The sequence below is a fragment of the Phodopus roborovskii genome, unplaced genomic scaffold (assembly GCF_943737965.1).
Source record: "Phodopus roborovskii unplaced genomic scaffold, PHOROB, whole genome shotgun sequence".
NCBI lineage: Eukaryota > Metazoa > Chordata > Mammalia > Rodentia > Cricetidae > Phodopus > Phodopus roborovskii.
In genome coordinates, this window is record NW_026125781.1 from 49,262 (window position 1) to 76,774 (window position 27,513).

Below are 27,513 nucleotides of genomic sequence, written 5' to 3' on the forward strand. Positions count from 1 at the left end.
GCTGCCATAAGACCAAGCACCATCCCCTGTGTTCGGGCTGGGTGAGGCAATCCAGCATGAGAAATAGGTTCCCAAGAGCCATCCAAAGCGACAGCCACTGCTCCCATTGCCAGGAGTCCCACAAATAAACTAAGCCACATAACTCTTACATATGCAGAGGGCTTAAGTCTGACCCATGCAGGCCCTCTGGCTGTTGGTCCAGACTCAAGAGAGTTCCAATGAGCCAGGCTAGCTATTTTTGTGGGTTTTCCTTCAATGTCCCCGACACCCCTGTTTCCTACAATCCCTCCTCCCTTTCCTCAAAAGGAGTTCCTGGAGCTTGGTCCAATGTTTGGCCCCGGACCTCTGAACCTGCCTCTGTCAGTCACTGGATGAAAGCTGTCCACTGATAACCTGGGTAATCACTACTCTGATCACAGGGGATGGCCAGTTCAGTTATGCATCCACTGCTGTCAGGAGGCTTAGCTGGGCCATCCCTGTAGACGCTCTCTCCTTCCCACTCAATCATCACTCTCTTCCTCTGCACACCATAAACTGATTGATTCCCCAAGTTCTCATGCCCACCTGCCTCCAGTCCAACCAGTAGATCTCTATTCAGCAATACCCTTTATTGCAAAAGAAAAAAAAATGGTGTGTGTGTGTGGAGGGGGGAGGAAATCCCTTATATTTCTTGACTCTATTAATCTTTTTTTTTTTTTTTTGATAGTCTCAGTATATAACCTTGGCTGGTCTGGAGCTTGCTATGTAGATGAGGCTGGCCTTGAACTCACAGAGATCCTTCTGCTTCTGCTTCCAGTCTTCATAAATCTTCAAGAATTACTATCTTCTATGAGCTTGACAATTTTGAAGAGTGCAAGTCAGTGATTTTGTAGATTGTCCCTCAATACTCAATAATGGATATGGCTGCTGCTCCTATAATATCATATTACTATGTAAAATTTGGTCATTAACAATTTAAAAAGTTGATTAGTGTTTTTTTTTTTTCTGGCACATTATTGGTAGTCCCATGATGTCCATTTCTTTGCACTCACTTGCCCAGCTTGCCTATTTTCAGGCTGGTGAGAAGTAGCTATACACCCGCCTCAGGCTCCTGAGTGTTAGAATTATATCCGTTTAATCCTGTGCCTGGTTCACTTGTTACATTTCTGAGATAATTTAGTCTTTTTTTCCCCCAGTGGTGAGGTTCCAGACCAGAGCCTGCTGCAGTGTAGGCAAGTGCACTAGACGGGAGCTACACCTTCAACCCTGGAGAACTCTTTTTTTTTCTCCAACACAGGGTGATATTTTCCTTATTTTCCTACAGTAACATTTTTACTTTGTAATAACAAGTATTTTGAGGAGCGATTTTGTGACTTAAAAAGTCGTTTCTCGTTATACTAATGCTTGTTAGTTTGACAGCTAAAGTAAGCAGCTAGAATTTAGGGATCATGCGGTTTCCAGGGCCACCTTTTATCCATTATGAGAGCATGTTACTTGTCATACCACGTATTGATGCCCTCTCCGTGACAATTTTCTATCAGTAGTTAGCTGAGCCATTTCTTATTGCATGTTCCTCTTAATCAGAGGGTCATGGCTTGCAGTTCGAGTATCTTCAATGCCTGACATACCGAGAGCGTGAAAAATACGTGTTTAAATTAGTGGCTTGGGGTAGCTATTACAGATTATAAAGGATACAAGCGGTCTCGGCCAGGCATTTTTTTTTTTTAAAAGATTACTATTATTCCAAAGGGAAGTAAAAAGCGAAGAGTGTTGAGGGCGCGGTCGGGGCAGGTATCAGCAGGAGCGGCCACCGGCGCCTGCCGCCTCTTTGTCAGCAAGGCCCGAGGCTTCCGCTGGGTGGGGAGGTAGGTGGGGCGGGAAATCTAAAACCGAACTCTCAGCTTCCGTCACTCCCCGTGGGCGGGGCTCCCCTTTGACCCCTCGCTCGCTCGCTACACATCCGGGCCACTGTTACTAGCGAGGGGAAGATGGCGGCCGCAACTGTGGTGGTTCCCGCAGAGTGGATAAAGAACTGGGAGAAATCAGGGAGAGGCGAATTGTGAGTGTCCGGGCCCGGGGCGGGCGCTGGGCGAGCTGAGGCTGGGGCGTTGGCCACATTCGGGAGTGGGGCGCAGGGGCCGGGGAGAGCGGCGCCCCCTCCCCCACCCGGGCGGCGAGTGGGGATGGTTGGTTAGGAGTTTCGAACTGCCGGAACAGCGGAGCCGGTAGCCTCTACCGAGCGCCTGCGTCCCGGAACCTCCCCGAGAGCCCCGCGGTCCGCCGGAGCTTTCCTTCCTTTTGGTCGCTAAGCAGAACTTCCGTCTTGTCCCCCCTCCCAGGTCCCCCGTGCTCCTGCTGTCTCTTTTTTGTCTGTCTCTTTCGTTTGGCCTCGGCTCACTTAGCCGCTTTTCTCTCCGTGGGTTCGCGCCCGGGGCTGGGGGGGGGGGGGGTCCATCCTTGCCATTTTTTTGTCTCTGTGCCATTTCATCACTCTGCATCTAAAGCGACTCCCGCAGTTTGGCGCCCGGCCTCTCCTCCACCCGAAGTCTCGGGAGGGCGAACTGTCCCGAACTCTCTCCGATTCTAGGCGCCAGTGGCAGAGGAGCGCGGGGCGTCGGGGACAGCCAGGCTTAGCACCTCTGCTTTCTTGGGGAGCGCCAGCTTGCACTGCCCTGGCCCTGCGGTCCTTGGGGAAGTGTGGCAGGGATTGCCGCTTTTGCCAAACCCCTACCGGCATGTCACCTCCGAGTGGTTTCGGGCTGCTTTCAACTTTTCATCATCAAGTGTCCATGAAACCCCATTTTGGCGGGGAGCTTTAGCTAATTCTAGTCCCCCTCGAAGCTTTTTTTTTTTTTTCTTTTCTTTTTAGTACTTTAGGACATTTTGTTTCCTTTAAGTCGTAGACTTACTTGGGAACCCCCTCCCGGTAATTTGCCACCATAGAGGTTTTCTCGCCCCAAATAGCCACCCCGCCCCCACCCCCGTTAAAATAGCAAAATTGACCATACATTTGAAAAGGAAAAAAAAAAAAGTCCTATTTTTTTTTTCTTCTGAACCGCTTTGGAATTTTAGTAGTCCATCCTCAGTGAGATTAATTCTTGGTAGCTGTTTGGGTTGTCTGCCTCCACTCCCTCACTCCAGTCGAGTGTCAGGTTCCCAGTTGCTAGCGAGAAGATAGGACTCTTTGAAACTTTGTTGCTTCTAAAGAAGCACGAGACACGCACTGCAGGATCTTACTCTTCTTGTAGAATGACTTACTCCGGTCGCCGCCGACAACTCCCTTGCTGTTCCATGAGACTTAACAGTGTGGGTCCTGGAATTGGATTGTGTGAATAAGCAGCCAGTTTTGCCCACTTAACTAGCTGAGTGACCTTGGTAAATTCTTAACTACTTTGTTTCCCCTTGAGTAAATTGGGAGTAGTAAGCACTGTATAAAGCACTTGGCTTACAGTAAGTGCTCAAGTGATAGCTATTAAAAGTAATATTATTCCAGCTTTTAGATATTTAAACTTCTTGGGACAGCTCTTGCACTTATAGGCTCGACCTCTTTGGTTAGCAATTAATTGGCCTCTGGTTTCATATGTATTTATTCTTGTATGCCAGTAAATTTAGAGGTTCTTGGAGAAGAGCGATGGCATCTCTTCTCTTTTGGTTCAACATCTCCTCCAGCACATACTTACAGGGCCCTAGGATTTTGTGAACTCACAGGTATGTATGTCTCACATATAAGATAAGCACTCATTTTTAATTTTTATGTGCTACTTACTTAACAAATACCTATCAGGTGCCTTGAGTCCTGAGAAGGCAGGCTGGGAAGCAACTCAATTAAACCATCCTATATTTGGGGGTAATCCTCCCCCAACAAATAATCCAGTTATCGTTGTTGAATGTCTAAAACCTATGTGTTCATTATGATGGTCATGTTTGTGGGATGCTCAGCTTCCTTCTCTGGTTAGATTTCGTGTGTGTGTGTGTGTGTGTGTGTGTGTGTGTGTGTGTGTGTGTGTGTGTTTCTACTAAGTGCTCCATCACTGAGCTACAACCACAGGCCTAGCTGATTTTTTTTTTTAACAGTTTAATGTTTGCTTCCACCTTAAAATGAATATTAGGAATAGGATGAGTTCTGTCTGCTTTGCTTCTGACTGGTAATGTTTGGAGAAAAAACTTAAGTGATAATGTGAAGTCAAGATATCTAGTTAAAATGGAATTGTTGTTGAGTTTATGTATTTTTACATGATCCATGTGACCTAGTGTTAAAAGAACTACTTAAAAACTGTACTTAGGGTTTTCATGTGTGTATTTTAATTGCATAGCAAGTGGAATGTGGTTTGAATTATAGTAGATCCAAATCAGTGTGATCAGCTTAAAGATTACATAAGAATATATCATTCCTGTTATGTTAAGAGGATTTATTTCATTTTTGACACAATGACCTTGAAGCCCATGCTGACCTTGAATTTATAATTCTCTTGGGTGCTAAGGTTATCGGCATGTACCACTATACTAGCTGAGAATTTAAAGTTGGATGGCATAGCTGGGTGTGGTGGCTAACACCTGCAATCCTAGCACTTGGGAGGATGAGAGAGGAGCCTATTGAGTTTGAGGTCATCAGAGGCTACCTTTTCTCAAAGGAAAAAAAACAAACAAAAGAAAATTAAAGCTATACAAATTGGAGAGATATCTCAGGAGGTTAGAAGTGCTTACTGTGCTTCTAGAGGGCTTAAGTTCAGTTCTCAAAACCCACATCTGATGGTTCAGTTGCCTGTAACTCCAGCTCCAGGGGATCTAACGACTCTCTCTGACCTCTTCAAGTACCCATATTAATATCTTTAAAAATCCCAAAAGTAAAGCTATATAATATGAAATATTTTATTTAAGTTTGCCTTACTGGTGGGTGAACTTAGAGGTCTTGTACACTCTAGGCAAGTGTCTACTGAGTTATATTTTAACCCTTTACAAAATAGGTTTTATTATGGCCTTTTCATACATACATATGGCATACTTTAATTTGCTGACTTCCTCCCTACTATCCTCTACCCTACCTCTTGCTGGTCACCTTTCTCCTAACTAGTCCTGCCATTGCTTTTATGTCACATATATTCCATTATCTACTGTTCTTTTCTTTTTAATTTGAGATAAGGTCTCACTATGTAGCCATGCCTGGCCTGGAACTCACTTTGTAGACCAGGCTGATAAGTGCTGGGATTAAAGGCGTATACCACCATGGCTGGCCTCCATTACCTACTCTTATTCTACCTGTTTCTTTTAATGTCTCTCCTCTCTCTCATCTCTTTCCATTTTCGTGACCTATGCACATCTATATGTACACTTAGAAAAACTTGGTATTTGTCTTTCTTAGTCTAACTAATGATTTCCTGTTTTCCTGCAAATGCCATGATTTCATTTTCCTTTATGTCCAGCCCGTTTTTTTTTTTTTTTTTTTTTTTCCCAAGATAGGGTCTTTCCTGTGTAGCCCTGGCTGTCCTGGAACTCACTCTGTAGACCAGGCTGCCCTGGAACTCACTGAGATCCTCTTCCTGAGTTCTAGGATTAAAAGCATGCCACTGTCAGATTGGTGGCGGCTGTGGCTGTGGCTGTGATTGCTGCACTACTACTACTGTCCTGCTACTGTTGCTTCCTTTTTAAAAAAGTGTCTCATGTATCCCAAGCTGGCTTTGAACTGCTATACAGTGAGAATGACCTTAAATTTACGATTTTTCCTCTATTTCCCAAGTGCCTGGTTTATGCAGGCAGAACCCAGGCTGGCATACTCCTTTAATCCCAGCATTTGGGAGGCACAGGCAGACAGATCTCAGTGAGTTTGAGACCAGCCTATAGAGTGAGTTCCACGACTACCAGGGCTATTACACAGAGAAACCTTGTTTCAAAAACAAAAACAAAAAAAAAAAAAACCAAGTTATAGATATTAGCATTTTCATTTTGTTAAAGCAAATGGTATTGAAACTATACATACAGCAAAAAAATCTTTGTTTGGAAAGTGCCTCTTAAAGATAAAACAACAGTTGGAAATAGGTTTCTGGAGTATGACTGTATGTAAAATTATTTCTTAGGTGGAGTTTCCCTTTTCATTTAATAATTTTAGATGCTTTTTGTGTTTTTGAGATAAGGTCTTATGTAGCCCAGGGTGATCTTGAATTATCTTTGTGCTTCAGCCTCTTTGGTATTAGAGGCATGTACCACTATGCATAGCTGATTATTCCTTTAAAAAGAGCAACAAGTGCTTTCCAGCCCTGAACATTTTCTTAAAACTGTGTTTTGTTTGTTTGTTTGTTTTCTCTGAGTCAGGATCTGTCTGTAATCCTGTCTATCCTGGAACTTAGGCTGACTTTGAACTCAGAGATCTGACTGCCAACCCTCCTCCTACGCACTTGGTCTAAAAGTGTATACAGTCACTGCCCAACTTTTTAAAGTGTGTTTTTAAAAGTTGTGTTTCACGAGATTGCCAAGGTTTTCTTATCTGTAGCATGTTACCAGTATATGGCTTTTGTGAGAGTTATAGTGTTCATAGTGCTAAAAACAGCATAATGCTGAAAATAAGTTCAGAGGTAAAGCAATTTGCATAGCATGCTCAGAGTCCCTGGGTTTGTTCCTCAGCACTGAAAAAAGGAAAAATAAAACCATACTATAACAGTAGCAATATCAACAAAACCCGACACAAACTGTGCGGGCATTTAATCTTTTAGTGAAATATTCCTTGCTTTTTTTTAATTCCTGGTACCACTACCACAATCTGCAGAGCAGTGTACCTGATGTAATGAAAAGATGATGCTAAGGCAGAGTAGGAATGTATACCTAATTGACATTATACTGTGTGAATCAATAGTAGCATTTTTTTGCAAAATGTGCCTGTGGCAGTCCTAGACAAGAAGGGCTTCCTATGCAAGCTGCAGTAGTAACTTCTGATTATAGATCATCATTGCTTCTGTCTCAGACTGTTGGACTTTCTGTCTAAGTAACCTACAGATTTCCTGACAACTGTCCAGCTACCAGCTCTAATCCTTTTCTAGTGTCTTAAAAACCTTCTTTTACTGTGTCCACCACTATAGGGACTACCAGAGTTTTGAAAAGATTGTCTCTTTTATTTTTTGAGATTATATTGTGATTATATCATTTCCCCTTCCTTTTCTTCCTTTCAAACTCTTCCATATAATTATTCTTGCATTCTTCTACATTAATGACTGCCAGCGCTTTTGAGGAGGAGAAATATGTAACTGTGCTCTATTAGATAGAAGATCTTAGCTTTGAAGAATATGCTTTATTAGGTAATAAAGCAGAAAAGTCAAATGATAATTTTTGTCTATCAAAACAGTCCATCCCTCACATACTATGCACTATTAGTTTCTAGAGATTATATGTATGTATATATATTTAAAGTTGTCAGTTATTTTTTAACATTTTAAAAGTGTGTGTGTGTGCGCGCGCGTGCGCGCGCACGCTCATGTGCACACGTGCGAGTGCAATTGTGCATGCTAGGATGGAGGTCAGATGATAGTTTGTGGTAGTTGGTTATTTCTTTCCACCATGTCATGTCATCAGGCTTGGCAGCAAGTCCCTTTACCCACTAAGACACCTCTCTAGCCCACCAAATATATTTTTAGATGATAATTATAGAACTTCTAGGGCTAAAAAAAAATGGCTCATTGTGAGAACATGGACTGCTCTTCCACAGGACCAGAGTTTTATTCCCATTGTCTATGTTGGACAACCAGTTTCAAGTGATAACTCCAGTTGCAAAGGAATCCATTACCTCTAGCATCCTTGTACATGACACGCTCACACTCAAAGACACAGTACACATAATTAAAACTAATAGAAGTAATCTTTAGGGGCTGAAGAGATATCTCGGCAGGTAAGAACACTTACTGCCCTAAGGACCTGGGACTCCAGTGCTAGGATAGGGTCCCACAACTGCTCATAACAATAGTTCCAGGGGTATGTGACCCTCTTCTAATTTTTCAGGCTCCTGCATGCATGCACACATGCACATACATACACACACTTAATACACATGTATACACCAAAAGGAAATCTTAAATCTTTAAAAAATTATAAAACTTGTACTTTTTTTCCCAAGAGGTATCAGAACGGTAGAGGACTCCTAAAAGTAATTGTTTTATTCAATAATTCTTAAGGAGCTTGGGTATGCCTGGAACTTGCATAGTGTCCTAAGTGATTGGTCCCCAACTCCTGAAACTATTTTTTTTTTTTGGGAGACTGGATGTGTCATGTATCCCAGGCTGGCCTGGAACTGGCTGTACAGCTGAGGATGACCTTGAATTTCTGATCTCCTGCCTTCACTTCTCAAGTGCAAGGGTTACTTATAGACCCTTGTTAATCATGTCACACCCAATTTAGCCTCATACATTGGCAAGAACTCTAATAACTGAACTGCATCTCTGGCTCTGAAACCTTTTCTAACTTAATTTCCTATTTTAACTTGTATTTATTAACTAAATGTAAATCTTGGTCTGTTTTTCTGGTAATAGAAATATTCATTCTTCAGAAAATGTTGATGCAACATTAGGAAGTTATTAAGTTACTGCTTTTTGTTTGCTAAGTTATTTTATAATGCTGAAATTGAGTGCCATTAATGTAACTGATTTTTCCTACTTATGAGGGTAGAGCTTTTGTTAATTTGTCTTTTATAACATTTCTTGCTTTCTTTGTAAGTGCACTTTTGTACAAGGTAAAATGGTTTTGTTCTAGTATTCATTTTTGAGGATAATGTTTTTGTTACAGCATTGATAATAGAGGAAGCACTTTGCTTAAACAAATTTAACCTTTCTTAAGAAAAAAAAACCTAAGTGAAGCACAGATGAGCCTTTTATATGTGAAGCAAGCTTGCAAGCTGTGAGCATAAGTAATTCGGGCTTGTTTGTGTTTTCTTTTGGCTGAAAATGGGGAGTAAGTAAGGTGGAAAGCTAAATATTCATGTTAAGCATTCACAATATACTTCTGATATCATTAGGAGAACATAACTCATTTCATTCATATTTTCTCAGATCTTTGACAGAAAGTAAATTTCTGTCTTTGTTCTCAGGGATTTGAGGCAGCATTTCCATAACAGCATAAAACTGAAAAGTGGAAAAACTGGAACACTCAAATATTAAAGAGAGTAAAACAATACTGATTTTTGAATTTATATAGAACATTTGGATAATTTTAAGGCCATATTAGAATGGGCAACTATTTGAGGTCACTTTGTCATTATTCTGTAATGTAGGTTAGTTTACCAGAAATGTTTTGACAGATAAGACAGTAAGACACATGCAACATTCAGAACCAATTACTTGTAAGTATACTTGTTGGTCTATTATCAGTACATTGCTTAGGAAGAACATAGTTAAAATCTATACCTGAATTTTTTTTTTAAACAGTCTACTCTCATATCCTAAGTCTGTGTGCATTGAACTTTCCATCTTCTTGTCTCAGGTTCTAAGTTCCAGGATTCCAGGCATTCAGATCACCACTGGCTCCAGTTCTTATTGTGGGAAATCTTTTACTGGTTGTTTTTGATTTTCCAGTGTATAAAGACTTCCTATATTATAGTAAGGTAACACACATATCTGTTTTGTAAGTGGATTGCCTGAATGTGATAACCAATTAATGATTTTGTATACAATTTGAGCAAATCTTTGAGGTGCTAATTAATAGCTTACAATGACAATATTATCTGCAGACTAATAAATGTGCTTGTGGCTTAGTGACTGAATATTATAGAACGACATTTCAATTATTTCTTAGTTATGTAATGATGACTGTACCATAGGTAGGAGTGTGGAACATTGACACAGTCCTTCCTCAATCATTGGAAGGCTTACTGAAAAAGACACACATGTTAACATTGCTGAAAGTAGTAGAACCTGAAGCTGTTGGGAATGTGAGGGAACAAATGCATTTGTCTTAAGAAGGAGAAAAGAATTCTATACCCTCCCCTTTTGAGACTGGAATTTACTCTGTATTCCACTCTGGCCTTGAACCCTGCCTCAGTATTTCAAGGGCTTGGGAATTCAAGTGCATGAAGGGCTCCAATTTCTTTATTCTCCTCCTTCCTACCTTTCCTTCAGCATATCATACATTCCAGGCTAGTCTCAAGCTTACTGTCAGAGCTCAGATTGACCTTGAATTTCTCATCTTCCTGCTACCATCTCAAGCTCTGGAATTACAGGGGTGTGTTGCCATACTATGTTTGTGTGTTGCTGGGAATCAAATCCACGTTTTATGCATGATAGGTGATCACTTGGTCAGCCGAGGCACGTCCTCAGCCTAAAGTGAGTTTTCTGTACATGTATACAAAGCTGAGTACCCCCAACATTTGGAAGGTGGCGTCAGAAGGATCAGAAGTTTAGTGCCAGCTACAGCTACATAATGAATTTTAGGTTAGTTTGGGTTATGTGAACTTTGTTTCAAAAAATCAAAACCTAAAAGACCTCCAAGAATAATGCATGTATACAGTGTTTAATCTTCAGACCAAGGTAATTGGCATATTCATCATCTTATCTGAGATGGTTCTCACCCTTCCTAATGACGCAGCCCTTTAATACAGTTCCTCATGTTGTGGTGACCCCAACTATAAAATTATTTTGTTGCTACTTCATAACTGTAATCCTGCTACTGTTATGAATCATAATATACATATCAGATATGCAGGATATCTAATATACAACCCTTAAGAGGGTCAGTCAAGACCCATAGGTTGAGAACTACTGCCTCAGATATTTATTTTTTCTTTGATCTGAGAACACGAGAAAATTCTCTCTACTGGCAATTTTATTTTGAGACAGGGTCTTATTCCACTGAGCCATATTGCTAGTCCTGTTACTAGTTGAGTGAATTTTTAATAGGTGGTGGGTGATTAAAAATTTATAATGGGATTTCAGATTTTATGCAGATTTAATTAGTAATTGCATTTCATTGGCTTTTTATTTATTTTGAAAATAATTTTGTTGCTGGGATTGGTGTTACTTGAGGCAGGAGAATTATTGTTTGCAGTTTGCCTGTGTTACAGAATGACTTCAAGTCTGGCTTGACAAATTTGGCCAGACTGTCAAAAGAAAAAAAAACAGAGGAGGGATAAGGATAGAGTGCTTGCTTAGGTTACGCAAGGCCCTAGGTTCAAACCCCAGTAGCACAACAGCAAAGAAAAACAATTTGTAAGTGAACTGTGGACTGGCAGATGTTTATTTTGCTGGCTTTTTCTAATGAATAAATGGAGTATCAAAAAATATGAAAAACAGTGGCAAGTTGTAGGGGTGTGCTAATAAATAGTTTCTATAATTTCAGCATAGATAATTGCTGTAGGTGATGGCATTGTGACATCGTATTAGCATAAGATAGGATATATAAACACAATCTGTAAGCTTTGTTTTCCAGTGCAGTTAATTGAACTCTGGGCTTTTGCACATGCTAGGGATATGCTCAACCAATTCATAAATTTGAGAGGGGGTGCAATGGAGGGGGTGCAGGAGTTAGAGGTGAGAAAGAGTAGTGTGGGAATGATGTAAATGAAATTCTCAGAAGAGAAAGAAATAAACTCTTGTAATAGAAATTCATTGGTTCTCTTACTTTACTTTAAAAGGTTGGCTGGGCATGGTGGTACATGTCTTTAATCACAGCACTCAGAAGGCAGGGACAGGCAGACCTCTGTGAGTTCAAAGACAGACTGGTTTACAGAGTGAATTCCAGGCTAGCCAAGGCTGTATAATGAGATCATATCTCTAAGAATGATTATTTGTAAGATTTTTTTTCTAAATTCCAAATTGTGAAATAGAACAAAAATAGAGAGAACTACCTAAATACTAATGTGTAGAGCCTAGAGAATTATGCAATTCAAATGGAAGTCAGATAAAGGGGTAAATGCCTATAAACTAACATTCAGAGACTAAAACAGGAGAGTCATGCATGCATTTGAGGCCAGCCTCAGTTATATAGACACCTAGTGTCAAAAGCAATATAACAGCTAGACTGGATAGGCACACATTTAGTGAGTTCCAGGCCGGCTAAGGTTATGTAGGAAGACCCTGCCTCAAAATAAAACAAAAACAAAAAGCAAATAAAGAAAGCAATAACAATGGAAATGTGTAAACCACCTATTTTACATTGCCACCAGGATAAGATAACCTCATTTTCTGATCTCTCAATTCACCTCCTCTGTGGAATCATTTTGACATTTATGTTTTGGCCCTCCATACTTCACCTCATAAACTTTGGGATTATAGGCATGTATCACCATAAATGACTTTTAAAGTTATTGTCACATAGTCACGAGAATTTGAAGATTGGCCAGTCTGAGACAGGAGGATCAGAAATTCAAGGTTAGCTTGGACAACATGGAACCTTGTTTCAAAAACAAGAGCATCAGCCAGGTGGCGGCGGCGCATGGTTTAATTCCAGCACTCAGGAGGCAGAGGCCAGCAGATCTCTGTGAGTTTGAGACCAGCCTTGTCTATCTACATGAGCTAGTTCCAGGACAGGCTTCAAAACTACAGAGAAACCCTGTCTCAAAAAACAAATAATAATAATAATAATAATAATAATAATAATAAAATAAAAAATAAAAGACAAGAGCATAAAAATATTTAGGAAAAGTGTGGTTTGTATGCATCATTTTAATATGTCATTGGTCTTTGGAAGTTCCGGTTTATCCTTTCGAAGATCTTTGCTTTCTTGTGGTGCTTCATGTTGTTTGTGGGTTATGCATGTTCTTAGTACATACTCAATCTTAAAACAGTGACCATAATTTTTTTTTGAGGTTTGGTCTTGGTTGTATAGCCCTGGGTGTCCTTGAACTCTGTGTAGCCTAGCCTGGCTTCTAACTCATGACAAATTTTCCTTCCTTAGCCTCCCATGTGCTACTATGTGCTAGAAATATGCCATCGTGTCTGGGTAATAGTGATCTTTTTGTTGGTTTTGAGTAAAAGTCTGGCTATGTAGTTCAGGATGGTATTAATGATTAGCATTTGCCACACTTGGGATTAATGGTGACTTGTGATGAACAGAAATGATTCATTTTAATATCATCAAATATATCCATTATTTGCTATGTTAGTATGCTTTATGCTACTTAATGTCTTCCTTTCCCACTTTCTTGTTCTTTTCCAGACTTTCCTGGAACTCCAGGCAATCTTCCTGCCTCAGTCCTCTGAGTGTCCGAATGCTCCTTCTTGACTCCAGGGTTAATGAAGTTATCCTCTATTATTTTAGGAGCTTAATTTTAGTTTTGACCCGGGGTCTTGATCTGTAATCTACCCTGGAACTCACTGTGTAGGCCAGGGTTTCTCTGTAGTCCTGGCTGGACTGGAACTTACTTTGTAGACCAGGCTAGCCTCGAACTCACAGAGACCAGCTTACCTCTGCCTCCCCAGCATTGGAATTAAGGTGTTTGCCACCGAAGACTGTCTGATTGATACCCAGGTTCTTTTCATTTTGTTCTAAAATAAAAATATTATTTGGTATATGTGAATGTGGCATATTTGTATGTGTACATGTTGTACGTGTGTATGTGTGTGCGTGCACACACATGCATGTGGTGATCAGAGAACAGCCTTGTGGAGTCTTTCGTCTTCTTCCATGTTTGTGTAGGTTCCTTGGATTAAATTCAAATTCTCAGGCTTGGTGGTATGATCCTTTATCTGGTAAGCCATCTTGCCAGCCCTTGATTTTTATTGTGAGTTAGCGGTTGTAGTTCATTGTGATTGAGGTTATGAAGAAAATCTAGCCTCACACAGAATAATTGTATTGGGCTTTTAATTATGCTCTGTGTGTGTGTGTTTGGGGGGGGGTTGTTGTGTGTGTGAGTGAGTTTGAGTTTGTGTGTGAGGGGGTCGGTTTTCTCCTTCCGTCTTCATGTGATTCCCAGAAATTGAACTCAGTCCTTGTGCTTAGTCATCATCTCACTGGCCTTGCTTTTAATTTTAATATTATTTTTTAAAAGACAGATTCTATGTTGCCCAGCTGGTCTAGAATTCAAGGGTTCAGGGGATTCTTTCTCCCTATACCCCAAGTGGTAGTTAGAACTACACTGGTGTCAAGTATAATGACAGTGCTCAGGAGGCAGAGGCAGAGGCAGGGGATTGTTGCAAGTTCCAGGTCAGCCTGGTCTATATAGTTAGCTCTATGCCAGCTAGACCTGTATAGTGAGAATCTGCCTTCCCAATAACCCCCCAACAAAAAATTAAAGAAAAACCAGGCACCCCTAAAACAGGAACCCCAAACCAAATACAAAGTAGTGACATTTTGATATGTTGTTAATAAAATCCATTTATTTCTCTTTCATTTGTAGTGAGTCTTTGTTTTTATTCAAGACAGGGTTTCTCTGTAGCTTTGGAGCCTGTCCTGGTACTCACTCTGTAGACTGGATTGGCCTTGAACTCATAGAGATCCAACTGCCTCTGCCTCCTGAGTGCTGGGACTAAAGGCATGTGTCACCACTGCCTGGCCCATGTGTCATTTTATAACATCACACATTGGCTATCTGGAATTTTTTTCACTCAATTATGCAGCTCTTCCAAATATTGACAAATTTCACTGTATAATATAAAAAAAAATCCTTTCTTATCACCACAAAAGATAATCAGGGGAATCTTTATTAAAGTAGTCACCCCTATAGTGACAGAAATAATTTTTCCAAAATTCTTTGTTTGAAACCTTAGAATTTTTTTCATTGGCAATAAATACTCTGTTGTTTTCCTTGAAGGGACAGGCTCAGTTCAGTTTTGAGAAAATGACCTGCCAAATACCTTGGTCTGAATAAGCCATAGCTTGTTAGTTGCTGCTCAAGTGGGAAAAAGAATGGTGTCCTGTACAAACAAGATAGTTAAGCTTACAGTTAAAAACAACTGTTTGGGACATGTTGGGAACTGTCTATAATTCCAGCACTTTGGGTGGTTGAGGTGAGAGAATTACTTACATTGAATTAGAGGCTAGTCTAAGCTACACAGTGAGTACTATTCCAACCCTAAATAAGCAGACCCTGTCTGAGGAAAAAAGGTAGGTGTACACGTATTTTCTATGCAGGCAACTGTTAATAATTTAATGTTGTGTAGGAATTGTTTATGCAAACTTTCATTTTATTTGAGTACCTAAAAGACATTTAAAAATGGCAGCATGGGATGTCATATTGCACCCTCGGAATCTCAGTGGTAATGATACTGAGGCAGGAGGATCAAGTATGTGAGGCCAGCCTAGACTGAAAAGATTCCCTGTGCCCCAAACAAAAAGCCAGGCCAGCACTCCAGAGGAATGCATATCTCAAAGAAAGTGAATAGTTCAGCGCTCAGGAATATTTTTGTAGGTGCTGGAGATTGAACCCAGGGCCTGATGCATGTATAAGTAGCTTCCCACTGGACTGTATCCCATCCCTGTGTTCTGGAATGCCATAAATTAATAATGAATGAAATAGGGATTTTATTCTTAAATAATATTTATTTAGATAGTCTCTGGGTTTCAGCTAAGCTGAAAGATGATGTCTGAGATTTAGGGTTCAGTGCTTTTTTTTGTCTAGCATGTGTACCAAGCTCTTACTCAGAAATTCCAGTAGCAGTTGTAAATATGATTTGGTGTGGAGATAAAACTGGAGATAGATACACTTAAGGATTAATGCCTTAGAAGTGGATGAGATCACCCAGAGTGTGTGCATGGGGGAGAAAGTGGTGCTGGTAAGAGCAAAAGCAATCACATAGAAGGACAAATGTGCTTGCAAGCATAAGAGTGCTGATTCCTCTGAAAAGGAAAGGGGCGGGGGCGGAGGAGGAGTGGCCATCCCTAAACTGAGGTTGGAAATGCTTGAGCACTGAGATACCTACCACAAGTAGGAACTTCCATAACTGACAAGTTGAAAGAATACAGCTTAAGAGCACGCTTTATTTAGTATCTCCAAGAAAAACAAGATCCCCTTACTCCCTTTCAGCTGCATTAGCCTCCTTTCTGTGCATGTTAGGTTCTCCCATGCAAGTCTGCCTACAGAATAATGAAATGGCATATGTCTTGTCCACTGTGCAGTAAACTTGGTTGAATGTACAAAATTTAAAAAAAAATATATGAGATTATTGTTAGGGGTTTGTAGGAATGACTTAGCAGTTAATAGCACTTAACTGCTGTTGCAGAGGATCTATCTGAGTTCAGGTCCTGGCACCTATATTGGGCTGATCACAACTGCCTGTAACTCCAGCTCCAGGATATCTGACACCTTCTGTCTTCCACAGGCAACTGAACATGGTATGCACTACATACACACACAAATAAAAAATGAGTCTTTAAAAAAATTATTGTCAGGGGGGCTGGAGAGAGGGCTCAGCAGTTAAGAGCACTGCTGGTTTTCCAGAGTACCTGGATTCAATTCCCAGCACCCACATGGCAGTCACAACTGTCTGCAACTCCTGTTCCGGGGGATCTGATACCCTCATATAGACATACATGTGGGAAAAATACCAATGTCCATAAAATACAAATAAATTTTTAATATTTACTGTCATGATATGTGTGTAAGGTATATATGAAACGAAATGAATTTTGTGTTATACTTCAATCTGTCCTCAGAAAAAGCTAAGTTCTGGAATAGTTTTTGTCTTAAGCATTGTAGATAAGGGATAATCCTTTATACAATATATTCTCAGCCTGTGGGCTGCCCCTTTTGCTGTTTTGATTGTTTTGTTTTTATTGCAGGTTTCACCTACAAGTTACCTTAATTTTTTTATTGGTTTGTCTTACTTTGTAGCAGCTAGTATGTTATCTGTAGTGTTAAAGCGAAAATGAGAACACATTTTCTTTGACATTATATTTCCTCTGGGGTGGTGTATTATTTTCATCAGTAGCTAGGGCATAATGCTTGTAGTCTGTTTTTAAGATGTGAACAGATATTGACAGATGGTGAAATTTTTTTATTAGGGATCTTGAAAAGAAGATGTTCTAATTCTATCATTTGATTGGCATTATATTAATTGTACAAAATAATGGGATTCATTATGTTTCCATTTATGTATACAACTTACTGTGGTCATATTCAACCCCAATTATTCCCTCATCTGTCTTCCCGCTGCTCTCCCCCATAACGACCCTTTTATGTTCTAGCCTTTGAAAGAAAAAAAAAGGAGAAATCTAGATTCCTTATCTTTCTTGCCTTCTTTATTGGCTGAAATAGTTCAAAGTGGGGACATGTATTTGAGACAGGGTCTCATGTTTGCTATGTTAGCAGAGACTGGTTCTCCTTCACTTCTTGAATCCTAGGGCTGTACTCATGCACTACTATGCCCAGTAGAGGCAATTCTTATGTAATATTGGGTTACTCCATATTTACATATAGAGGCAGAAAAAATTTCATTTAAATAATTGTTTGCCAATTTTCAGAATAATGGCTGATTGTTCTCTAGTTGTGATGGGTTAAAAGATTGCGACTGACAGTTTTGTTTTGTCATGATCATAGGCATTTAAGTGTATCTGGGAAATTTCTATAAACTTTTTAGGAGATAAAAACTTGCTCCTTTGGAATCAGATGGTTTTAGGATTGGAACTTATGTGTGTGTGTGTGTTTTTTTTTTATTCTAGTTTACATTTATGCCGGATTCTCAGTGAAAATAAAAGCCATGACAGTTCGACCTACAGAGGTATGATTTTCAAAAGTATCGTAACTATCATTTTGGCTTGTTTAAGATTATAAATCTCCATTTGATCTTGTGTATGAAACCAAAGTTGTAAGAGGGCATGTAATAGACGATCTTATAATAATATAACTGTAGTTACTGTAAGACCGCACATCTTGCATACACACATTGTTTCATCTTTCTGACTTTTATAATTGGGGATTTGTATATTTGTTTGGATTTTTGTAGTTAGCTGTACCAGTCCTAAATGTGAGAGGAAGCTATCTTGGGAAGAAAATCTGTTTTGATTATATTTGCACTAGAAAATTTCCACATACTCTGTTCAGTGCTTTACTGAAGCTGCTTGTGTTCAGGTAGTATCTGGGGAGCTTGTTAAAAGGCAGTTGTCATGGAAAATATAAGCAAAGGAGTTGTTTGCTGCATATCACAAATAGGATTTATTAGTAAAATGTAGAATAATTAATAGGATGTAGGTTTTACTTTTATGGGATTTTGCTGTTTAACATTCATTAATTTAAACTTAGACACACAGATTTGGTAGAAGACAAGCCAAAATAAAAGCAATTGTGTCTGATTTGTACTGTTTTCATTTGTAGTTTTTATTGAAGGTAATCCCGTAGTTATTTTCAGTATGAAATCAATGTTTTTATAACTAATAGTCTATTTTAACAAAATAAATTTATAAATTTTATTATAGTTACATTGTGACATTGATGAATAGATGATTAAGATCAGTCCTTTTCCTGTTTTAAAATTATTTTGGTTTTATCAAAAATCGAATATTTCCTTAACTTGAGAAAATATACTTTATTAGAGGGAACATTTGGAGATTTGAGGAAGACGTATTTTCAACAAATGAAACAGCAAGTTTTTGGTTTCTGTTATTTTAGTGAGCTCTGTTCTAAGATTTATATGGTTTTGTTTGCCTAAGTTAAGTTGACTGCTGGAATTATATGAAAGTTCAGAAGTATTCCTTTATAAAAAAAAAAAAAATTCTGGCACTGAGAGTTTGATGCCACCTTGGGATACATTATGAGATTCCCTAAAAAAGAAAATATTCCCAAACCACTAGGTTTCTCATTTTTTTTCTCTTCTCCATGCTTATTATTTTATACTTTTTACTTAATTTTGATTTTTTTATCGGAATAAGAAAACCGTTAAACCTATAAAGTTACTGTTTTTTTTTTCAGTTTGGCAAGAGTATGGATCCTTACTAAGTATATGATTATAGCTCACTTACGTTGTTTTGATTTACACACGAATCCAAGAATAGTTATTGGCTGAATAACCAATATTCTCCTTTGATTCTTCTGTTTCTTCTTCAACAGACAGGTTGATTCTGCCAGTAGCTAAGCTTTGGTTTAACCCTGTTTGGTTGTGCATGGAAGAAACTGACTTAATACTCTTTCTTAGGATCTCCTTTGCTTTGTATTGGATTTAGTATGGGTAGTGTCTCATAATATTCCTTATTATGCCTTGGAATTAATTTCATTTCAGGCAGATAGTTTCCACTGTACATACTGTTCCCTTTAAAAGGTATCCTGCTTTTTAGCAATAAAACACCATTGTTGGATAGATAGATGGTTTGGCAGTTAAGAGCTCATTCTGCTCTTTTGAAAGAATCTGACATCAAACACTTATATGAAAATATCCCTCTGTTTTGTTGCTATCCTTAAAACTGCTCTTTCTAAAATGTTAGCAGTAATGTGTTTAATGAATTCTTTTCGCATTTAAAGGCTGTGTGTTTCCCTGCAAATTGTGAATGGATGTGTAAAGATTTCCAACTCTGACCAGCTTGGTAGTTTTAAAGCACCATTCATTGTCTTAGGATTTCCATTGCTGCAACAAAACTCCATGACTAAAAGTAACTTGGGGAGGAAAGGGTTTATTTCATCCTCTGTCTTGCAGTCAATCATTGAGGGAAGTTAGGGAGGGAACTCAAGCCAGGAACCTGGAGACAGAAGCTGATGTAGAGGTCATGGAGGAGTGCTGCTTACTGGCTTTCTCCTCATGGAATACTTATCTTGTTTGATCACCAGCCCACAATGAGCTGGGCCCTTCCATAGTAGTCATCAGTAATCAATTAAGAAAATGTACCATAGCTTGCCCAAGAGCCAATCTGTTGGGGGCCATTTTCTTAGTTGAGGTTCTTAGCTCTTCCCAAGTGACCCTAGTTTGTGACAAGTTAGCATAAAATTAGCAAGCACAGTTGATCCCTTGTCGACTTTATACACAAACACAACACTGTCACTGTAATATTTTTTGTTAATCCCCTAGACCTCATATTAGTGTTAAATATCACAGTATAAAATATTCCAACTTTAAAATCTCAGTCTTTAAAAAATTCAACACTTTAAAAGTTCAGTCCTAACCGGGCGGTGGTGGCGAATGCCTTTAATCCTAGTACCTGGGAGGCAGAGGCAGGTGGATCTCTGAGTTCCAGGCCAGCCTGATCTGCAAAGAGAGTTCTAGGACAGGCTCCAAAGCAATACAGAGAAACCCTGTCTTGGAAAAAAAGAAAAGAAATGAAAAGAGAAAAAAAAGTTGAGTCTTGCAGGGATCCCTAACAGTGGGACCAGGACCTATCCTGCCTGGGTGTATGAACTGGCTTTTTGGAGCTCATTCCCTATGGTGGAATATCTTGTTCAGCCTTGATACAGGGGTGTGGTCCTGCCTCTACTTGGTGTGCCAGACTTTTTTGACTCCCCAAGCCTTACATCTTCTGAGGAGTGGATGGGTGGTGAGATGAGAAAGGGTAGTGGGGGGTTTGAGAAGGGGAGGGAGGGGAATTGGGTTTGGTATGTGAAATGAAAAATGCATTTTTAGAAAAAAAAAAGAGTCTCTTTAAAACAGCCAAAGTCACTTTCAGAGTTTAATCCTCACTAAAATATCCAAAGTCTCTAAAAAATCCATAGTTTCCCAAATATCCAGTCTTTTTACAAACTTCGAAGTTACTTTAACAAATGAGTCTTTTCCCATAACCAAACAATAGGCTGAGCTTGGGGAATTCTGTAGTAGAGGGGGACAATGGCAGGAGCCAGAGGGGTTAAGGACACCACAAGAAAACCCACACAATCAACTAACCTGAGCTCATCGGTGCTCACAGACACTGAACCAACAACCAGAGAACCTACGTGGGTCTGACCTAGGACATCTGCATATATGTTTTGGTTGTGTAGCTTTGTCTTCTTGTGGGACTCCTCTAAGAGTGGAAGCAAGGTCTGTCCCTGACTCTTTTGTCTGCTTTTGGGATCCATTTTCTCCTACTGGGTTGCCATATCCACCCTTAATGTGAAGCGAGGGGCCTAGTTTTATTGCAATTTAATATGCCATATTTGGTTGATTTCCCTGGGAGGCCGGCCCCCCTTTTTTTTCTGAAGGGAAAAGAGCCCAGGAGGGGATAGGGGATGGGGGAGGGAGAAGGGAGTGGGAGAAAAGGGGTGAGGGGAAACTATGGTCAGGATGTAATATATGAAAGAAAAAAAAAAAAAGTTCAGTCTCTGTAAAATAAAAAATAAAAAAGTTACATATTTTATTTTTACTCCAAGAGGGAATAACCAGGGCATAATCAAAGCAAAGCAAAGCAAAACCAAAGTTCAGCAGTACATAAAGTTCAGTGCTTGATGTCTGTGATCTGCTCATGATCATCTGTAGGCATCAAAGGGCCTTGGCAGCAGCACTTCTGCCTCTACCATCCATGTAGCACATACAGCTGGTCTCCTAGGTTCAGGCCAGTTCCACTGCACTGTCCTTGGTAGTCATCCTATATTGCTGGTATCTCTAAAATGCTGGAGTCTCTTGCTGGGCTTCACTTTCACCACTAACGAATTTTTATTGGGTTTTCTTTTTGACCCCTTTGTGAGTTGAACAATCCTTGTGAGTTGAACAATGGTTGCATATCAGCCTGCATATCTGATACAATTCATAACAGTAGCAAAAATTACAGTTATGAAATAGCAATGAAATAATTTCATGATGGGGGTCATCACAACATAAGGAACTGTGTTAAAGGGTCAGGTCACAGCATTAAGAAAGTTGAGAACTACTGTTCTAATGCCTACAAAATCAGTACCATCTGGGAAACTTAGCCATTACCAAGTTCCTGCCAGCATGAGGTGCAATCTTGGCCCCCTGTGGACCACACCTTTTGTCTGACTCTTGAGGAAACACTTTCCAGAGAATTTTTGCCTCACTGATGCTGGTCTCTTCTTAATCACCACTTAATTCTCTGTTCCAGCTAGCATCAATTTCTCTAGTAATCAAAGGATTGACTTCAGTAGTTCTGGTCTATTGGTAATCACAGCCATCTCTTCCACTGTAGCTGACCACAGGTTCTTAATACAAAATATCACACAAATGGTCCTGGTTGAGAGTCTTTGTTTCCCTTTAAAACGTCAAAAGCCAAGCCTCTTAACATCTGCATTGCTCTTAACAGTCTTATCATCCAAGTGCCCTGATCTCTGAGCACATAATGGCTTTTCCAGCTCGGATTGTAAACGCTACCACAATCCTCCCTCCCCAACACACATGGTCAAGTCTGTCACTGCAATACTCTATGATCTGGTACCAATTTCTGTCTTAGTTAGGGTTTGTATTGCTGTGATTAAACACCACAAAACAAAAGCAACTTGTATTTAGCATTTCTTTAAAAATAATAGGAGTTCATGATCATTTAAAAATAGTTACTTAGAGTAATTGTGAATTAGGGGCTTTCTTGGCTACTTTTTGGATTATAATTTGGATCTTTTTATATTTCATTTGTCCCACCAAATGACCTGGGTCACTTGTTCTCTATTTTAGTCTTCTGTGGTTAAGAATTCACAGAGCTCCAGTGAACAGTGTACAACATACCCTTAAGGAACCACAGTTAATAATAATCAGTTGTTTTGTTCTTCTAAGTGATTCCTTTAAAATGTCATCTGGATAATTTTAAATAAGTAATATTGTGTATTTTGTAAGGAATTTTATTAAGATAAACAAAATATAAAATTGATCTCATTCCTACCATAACAACAAAATTTTTTTGTTTATAACACAATGAAGGCAAAGTGTTTATAGGACAAAAATGTTTAAAATAATAATTCTTGATAAAGAACTGATAATGTTTATAAAATGAATTAATGAATACATTTCATTGCTAAATGTATTTGTTGGCTAAAAGGAGATGTACAGCATATTTTGATTTTCTTCCTGTTTTGTGATTAGTAGTTATATCATGGCAGTTTTTTGTTTTGGGTTTTTTTTTTTTTTTTTTGTCAAGACAGGGTTTCTCTGTGTAGACATGGTTGTCCTGGAGCAGGCTGGCCAGAGCTCAGAGAAATCCACTTGCCTCTGCCTCCCTAGTGCTGAGATTAAAGGCTTGTGCCTTTTTGTTTGTTTGTTTTTGTTTTTTTTTTAAAGCATTTTTTTTTTTACTGTTTTTCTTTTTTTTCTTTTTTTGGTCTGGAAAAAAAATTTTTGATTTTTCCCTAAAAGGGGTTTATAACCTATCTTTCTTTAGTCTTTTCTGAGGGTGAAAAGGGGTGGTACAGGATTTCATGTAGCCAGGTTGGCCTGCAACTCTGTAGATGAGGATAGCTTTACATCCTGATATCCTGCCTCTGCTTTCTGAATTAGTGATGGAACTGTGGACTGGTTGTATACTTCCACACTTGGTGTTTGTGAGTGTTTGAGTACTTTGCTATTTTGTTAGCTCGGGGATTGAATTTAGGGTCTCAGAAATGGTAGGAATCACTCTACCACTTCAGCTATATCTCCAGTTCCCAGGCTTTATTTTACATTTGTGTTTTATTTTATTTTTGAGAAGGTGTGTCATGTAGCCTATGTTGGCCTGGAACTTGATATGGGTGCCGAGGTTGATCTTTCTTTCTGCTTCTGTCTCCCAAGTGCTTGCATTACGGGCTACAAGCACCTGCCGTTATGATCAGTTTTCTGTCATGCAACACAGGGCTTCTGGCATGGTAGGCAAGAATTTTACCAACCAAATTATGGCAGTAGCCTTTTTGAAGATACTTGTTTTTAAGTGTTTAATGGTTGGGAGAACAAAAATAATTACTATAAGGAAATCTAGAAAAAAATGACCCAAAGGTCATTTCATAAAGGACTTTTTTGAGGAAATGGGGCCATGGTAATAGTGTGGGTTACTTATAGTTGACCATTCTCATAAAATTGCGTGTGTGTGTGTGTGTGTGTGTGTGTGTGTGTGTAGTTTTAATTCTGATAGAAATTGAAGAGTAAGAAATTTAGATTTTTGAAGGAATTCCCTGTTATATTTATACACATTAGGTTTCATTGTAGTCCTGAGATTGGATTGAATATACTCTGAATATATTTAGAATATATCTGTGAAGGTGTCTGGTGGGGAAATGGTTAATTTTGTTCAATTTTGTTGGGGTACAGTGCATGCATTTAAATATTAGTGAAAACTTTAGAAACATGGAGAAAATGCTTTAAAATGGATTAATTGGGTCAGGCGTGCTTGGACATGTCTGTAAATCCAATGCCTGGGAAGTTGAGGCAGGATTATCCCTCACAATTTAATGAGACTTTGTCTAAAATTAATAATGGCTGATGATGTAGGACACATTAAGCCCCAGAACTACCACAAAAGAAAAAGTATTGACGAGGAATCAAAATACTAAATGATGTGCATAGTAGATGTGTAAATATGTGAAATTTGCAGCCATGGAAAGAATAGAAGGGATGTTTAACCACTAGTCATATTACAGTAGGGAAGGAATGGTTAACTTTTCCCTATATCCATTAGTGTTCTTTTTGGAGAAATAAAAAGATAAGTTGCTAGAGAGAACTATTATTATAAATATGTTTTATTACTGATGATTATAATAATTGTGAGAAATAAGTGGATTTTCCAGGAGTTTGCCTTTCTTAAGAGACTATCTTTACACTTATGTCTTTTATGTTCAACAGATTTTCAACAAGCTCTCTATGAGTTGTCATACCATGTCATTAAAGGAAATTTAAAGCATGAACAGGCATCTAGTGTTCTTAATGACATTAGTGTAAGTATGTATATTTAAAACAGTAATTGTACATCTCTCCACTTTTGATACAAAGATCTTTGAAATGTATAACATGTATTCTGTCAAAATAATACTTGTTTTAAGGTAATATTGGTAAGCCATTTTTGCTATATAGAAAATGATATTTTAATCTTTCTGTCTGGTTGTAAGGAAGAAAAGATTATACAAACTGGGTGAGCCAAAGCATTCTTAATTAATATTTTGACTCTAAAAATAGTTTAAGTACTTTCTTCAAATGTTATTTTTTTGTAATTATGACTAGATTTTTCTTAAAATTAAGGATTAAATTATTTTAAATTGTGGTTGCATAGTTCTGACATTCATTTGTTTGTATCTGCTTCCTACTTATTAGAAAGTAACAGCTAGAATTCTTAGTAGCTAATTCAGTTTCACTTATATTCATTGGAGAATTTAGGCTTGATTCTGAACAGAAACTTTCAATGTAGATTGCTCATGAATAATGTCATTGGTGGTTTGATAATTTGAACCGGAAGATGGACCGCTAATTGTTAGTTTGTTTATTGTAAACTCATAATTTCAAGTGGTGTGGTATTTTCTTGTTAGGCTGGTTTTTAGATTTGTGAAAATTATTTGTTCAGCTTTTCTATTAAGTATTGAGGTGATACTGGGAATTTGTGGTCACATTGTGAATTTTCTGTATGTTTTCTGTTTCTATAGTCAAATATTTTCTGTTGGAGAGTAGAGTATGTTTCATATGATTTTTGGGCTGTTCTTGGGTACTTTTAGTGGAAGTTTTAAGTTTAGCTGTTGTGACACTCCCCACCCCAAGTACATTTGAGTAGTATGGATTTTCATCCTGAAACTGTCTCCAGTTAAGAGTAGCATTAGCTTATAATGAGGTGATAAATTTCTTTGACAACTAATATTCTGTGTTGGAAAAACTATTGCCTCTTTCTACTTCTGGTTTTCAATTCACCTATTTGTGTTCATAGCCCTTGAGAAACTGATAGACCATTAAGATAATTTCATTTAGTAAATTGGGAGTCGATACAGTTTTAGTTTGTACAATTTGATAGTAATTATTTTTCCATTTATGAAAATAGTCTAAATAAACATTTTGTATACTTGGTCCTTAGTAGTTAGTGTCTCCTTTGTTTTGATTACTTCATTATATCTATGTGCTTCTACACTACATTGTCTTTGTGTGGGCTTTTCTATAGTAATACACATTTATCCAGTATCTTAGCCACAGAAATGGGTTTATGTGAGTAGCAGCTGCCAGCTTTTTCTTTGAATTTTTCTTTCTTATGGTCTTTGAAAATAAATGAATTTTAGGGTTGCTGTAGTGCCATAAAACTACTAATGATAGTAACTGACCCGTGATCCTTACTAATGGGAAATAGTTCTAAAATTGATCATGGGAGCAAAAAGTCAAGAGGCAAATGTGGAATAATGCTGGTGCTTTTATTCAGGAACAGGGTTAAGGGTGAGTTTTTTCCCCCAAAAGCTATAAACAAGAGTGAATAAAGAAAATAAAATTTGATACTTACTGCATCTTTTGAGTTGTGGAATAATTGCTTTTAATTGTTGTAATTTTGGATTTTTGACCTTCTGATACTGTAATTTTTGCATGCATCAGGCATGGGTATAGTATTTAAAGTTTTGGATGAAAATGTACCATTATTGATGGTCTTTATTTAGTTGCTAGTTAAGTGTTGTACATCTTAGTGTTTTTATGAGGTGCTTTAGGTTACTTCCTTTTTTATTAGGATTCTTTGGTTGAAATTTAAATAGGCTTTTTTTTGGTGGTTTTTTGAGACCTGGTCTTACTATGTAGCCCTGGTTAGCCTGGGGCATGCAGACTGTGCTGATGCTGAAATCACAGAATGCTGGAATTTAGTTGACTTCTAGTTGATTGATGACCATTATTTTGAAATAATACACTTTCTGTGTACTATTCTGGAATTTACTGTAAATCTATTTTTTAATTTAGGAATTTCGTGAGGACATGCCTTCTATTCTTGCTGATGTATTCTGCATATTAGGTAGGTTTTGAGCTTTTATTTCACATGTAACATGTTCTTGTGGTAAATTTATATTAAATGTTTTCTTTGCAGGTTTTGTAAATGTGCAAATGTTTCTGCAAATCTTCAGTAATTTTTACTTTATACAAAGTATAGTTTTATAAATCAAATGTCATTGCAATTTATAAAGTAGCTTTGCAGTAAAATTTTTTGTATATTTATACAATGTATATTTATACAGATTTGAGCTAAATGAGCTAATATCAAATGAGAAAGTCAAAATTTCTGACTGTCTGAGTTTCTGCAATTTTAGTAATGACATAATGTCAGTCAATGAGATTTCTCTGAATTTCAAACTTATGACACTGAAGTAACTTACCTTACTGTTGTACCCTTTTGATTCCTTTTTTATTCATCATTTTAACATTTTAGATAACAACTAAAATTTCCCCATAATCCTTTCCTCTGTTTCCCTCTCCTACCTCACTTCTATTCCTATCCACTCCTTCTCAGTCTCCATTCAGATGGGGTAAGGCCTCCCATGGGAGTCAACAAAGCATGGCATGTCAAGTTGAGGCAGGACCAAGCTCTTCCCCCTGCATCAAAGCTGAACAAGTCATGCCACTATAGGGAATAGGTTACAAACCCTTTTGATTCTTAATTTTAAAATGAGTAAGATTAGTCAAAGTAATTGAAAGCACTTTCGTTTTGTGAGAATCTGTTTTGTATTTGTCCAGAATAATAATTCATTAAAAAAAGGTATGTTTGTTTGATTTATGGTTAAAAGTGGTGTCCCTCCAAGGATAACATTGGCTAACAAATAACTTGTTTTACAAGTTTATATGTCTAATTTTAGCTAGTGATTAAAATAACAGCATGACTTCCGCA

General features: G+C 38.3%; 1 protein-coding gene across 3 annotated transcripts in view; it reads left to right on the forward strand.

Moving 5' to 3' along the window:
* The first annotated feature begins 1,913 nt into the window (after window positions 1-1,913).
* Window positions 1,914-27,513, forward strand: part of Thoc2 (THO complex subunit 2) — a 103,930-nt gene continuing 78,330 nt past the window's right edge. For all 3 annotated transcript variants that reach the window (XM_051178642.1, XM_051178643.1, XM_051178644.1), the window contains exons 1-4: window positions 1,914-2,038; window positions 17,542-17,600; window positions 24,528-24,619; window positions 26,595-26,646. In XM_051178642.1, coding sequence (XP_051034599.1) covers window positions 1,968-2,038; window positions 17,542-17,600; window positions 24,528-24,619; window positions 26,595-26,646 — 274 coding nt within the window. In that variant the 5' untranslated portion in view covers window positions 1,914-1,967. The remainder of the gene's footprint in view (window positions 2,039-17,541; window positions 17,601-24,527; window positions 24,620-26,594; window positions 26,647-27,513) is intronic.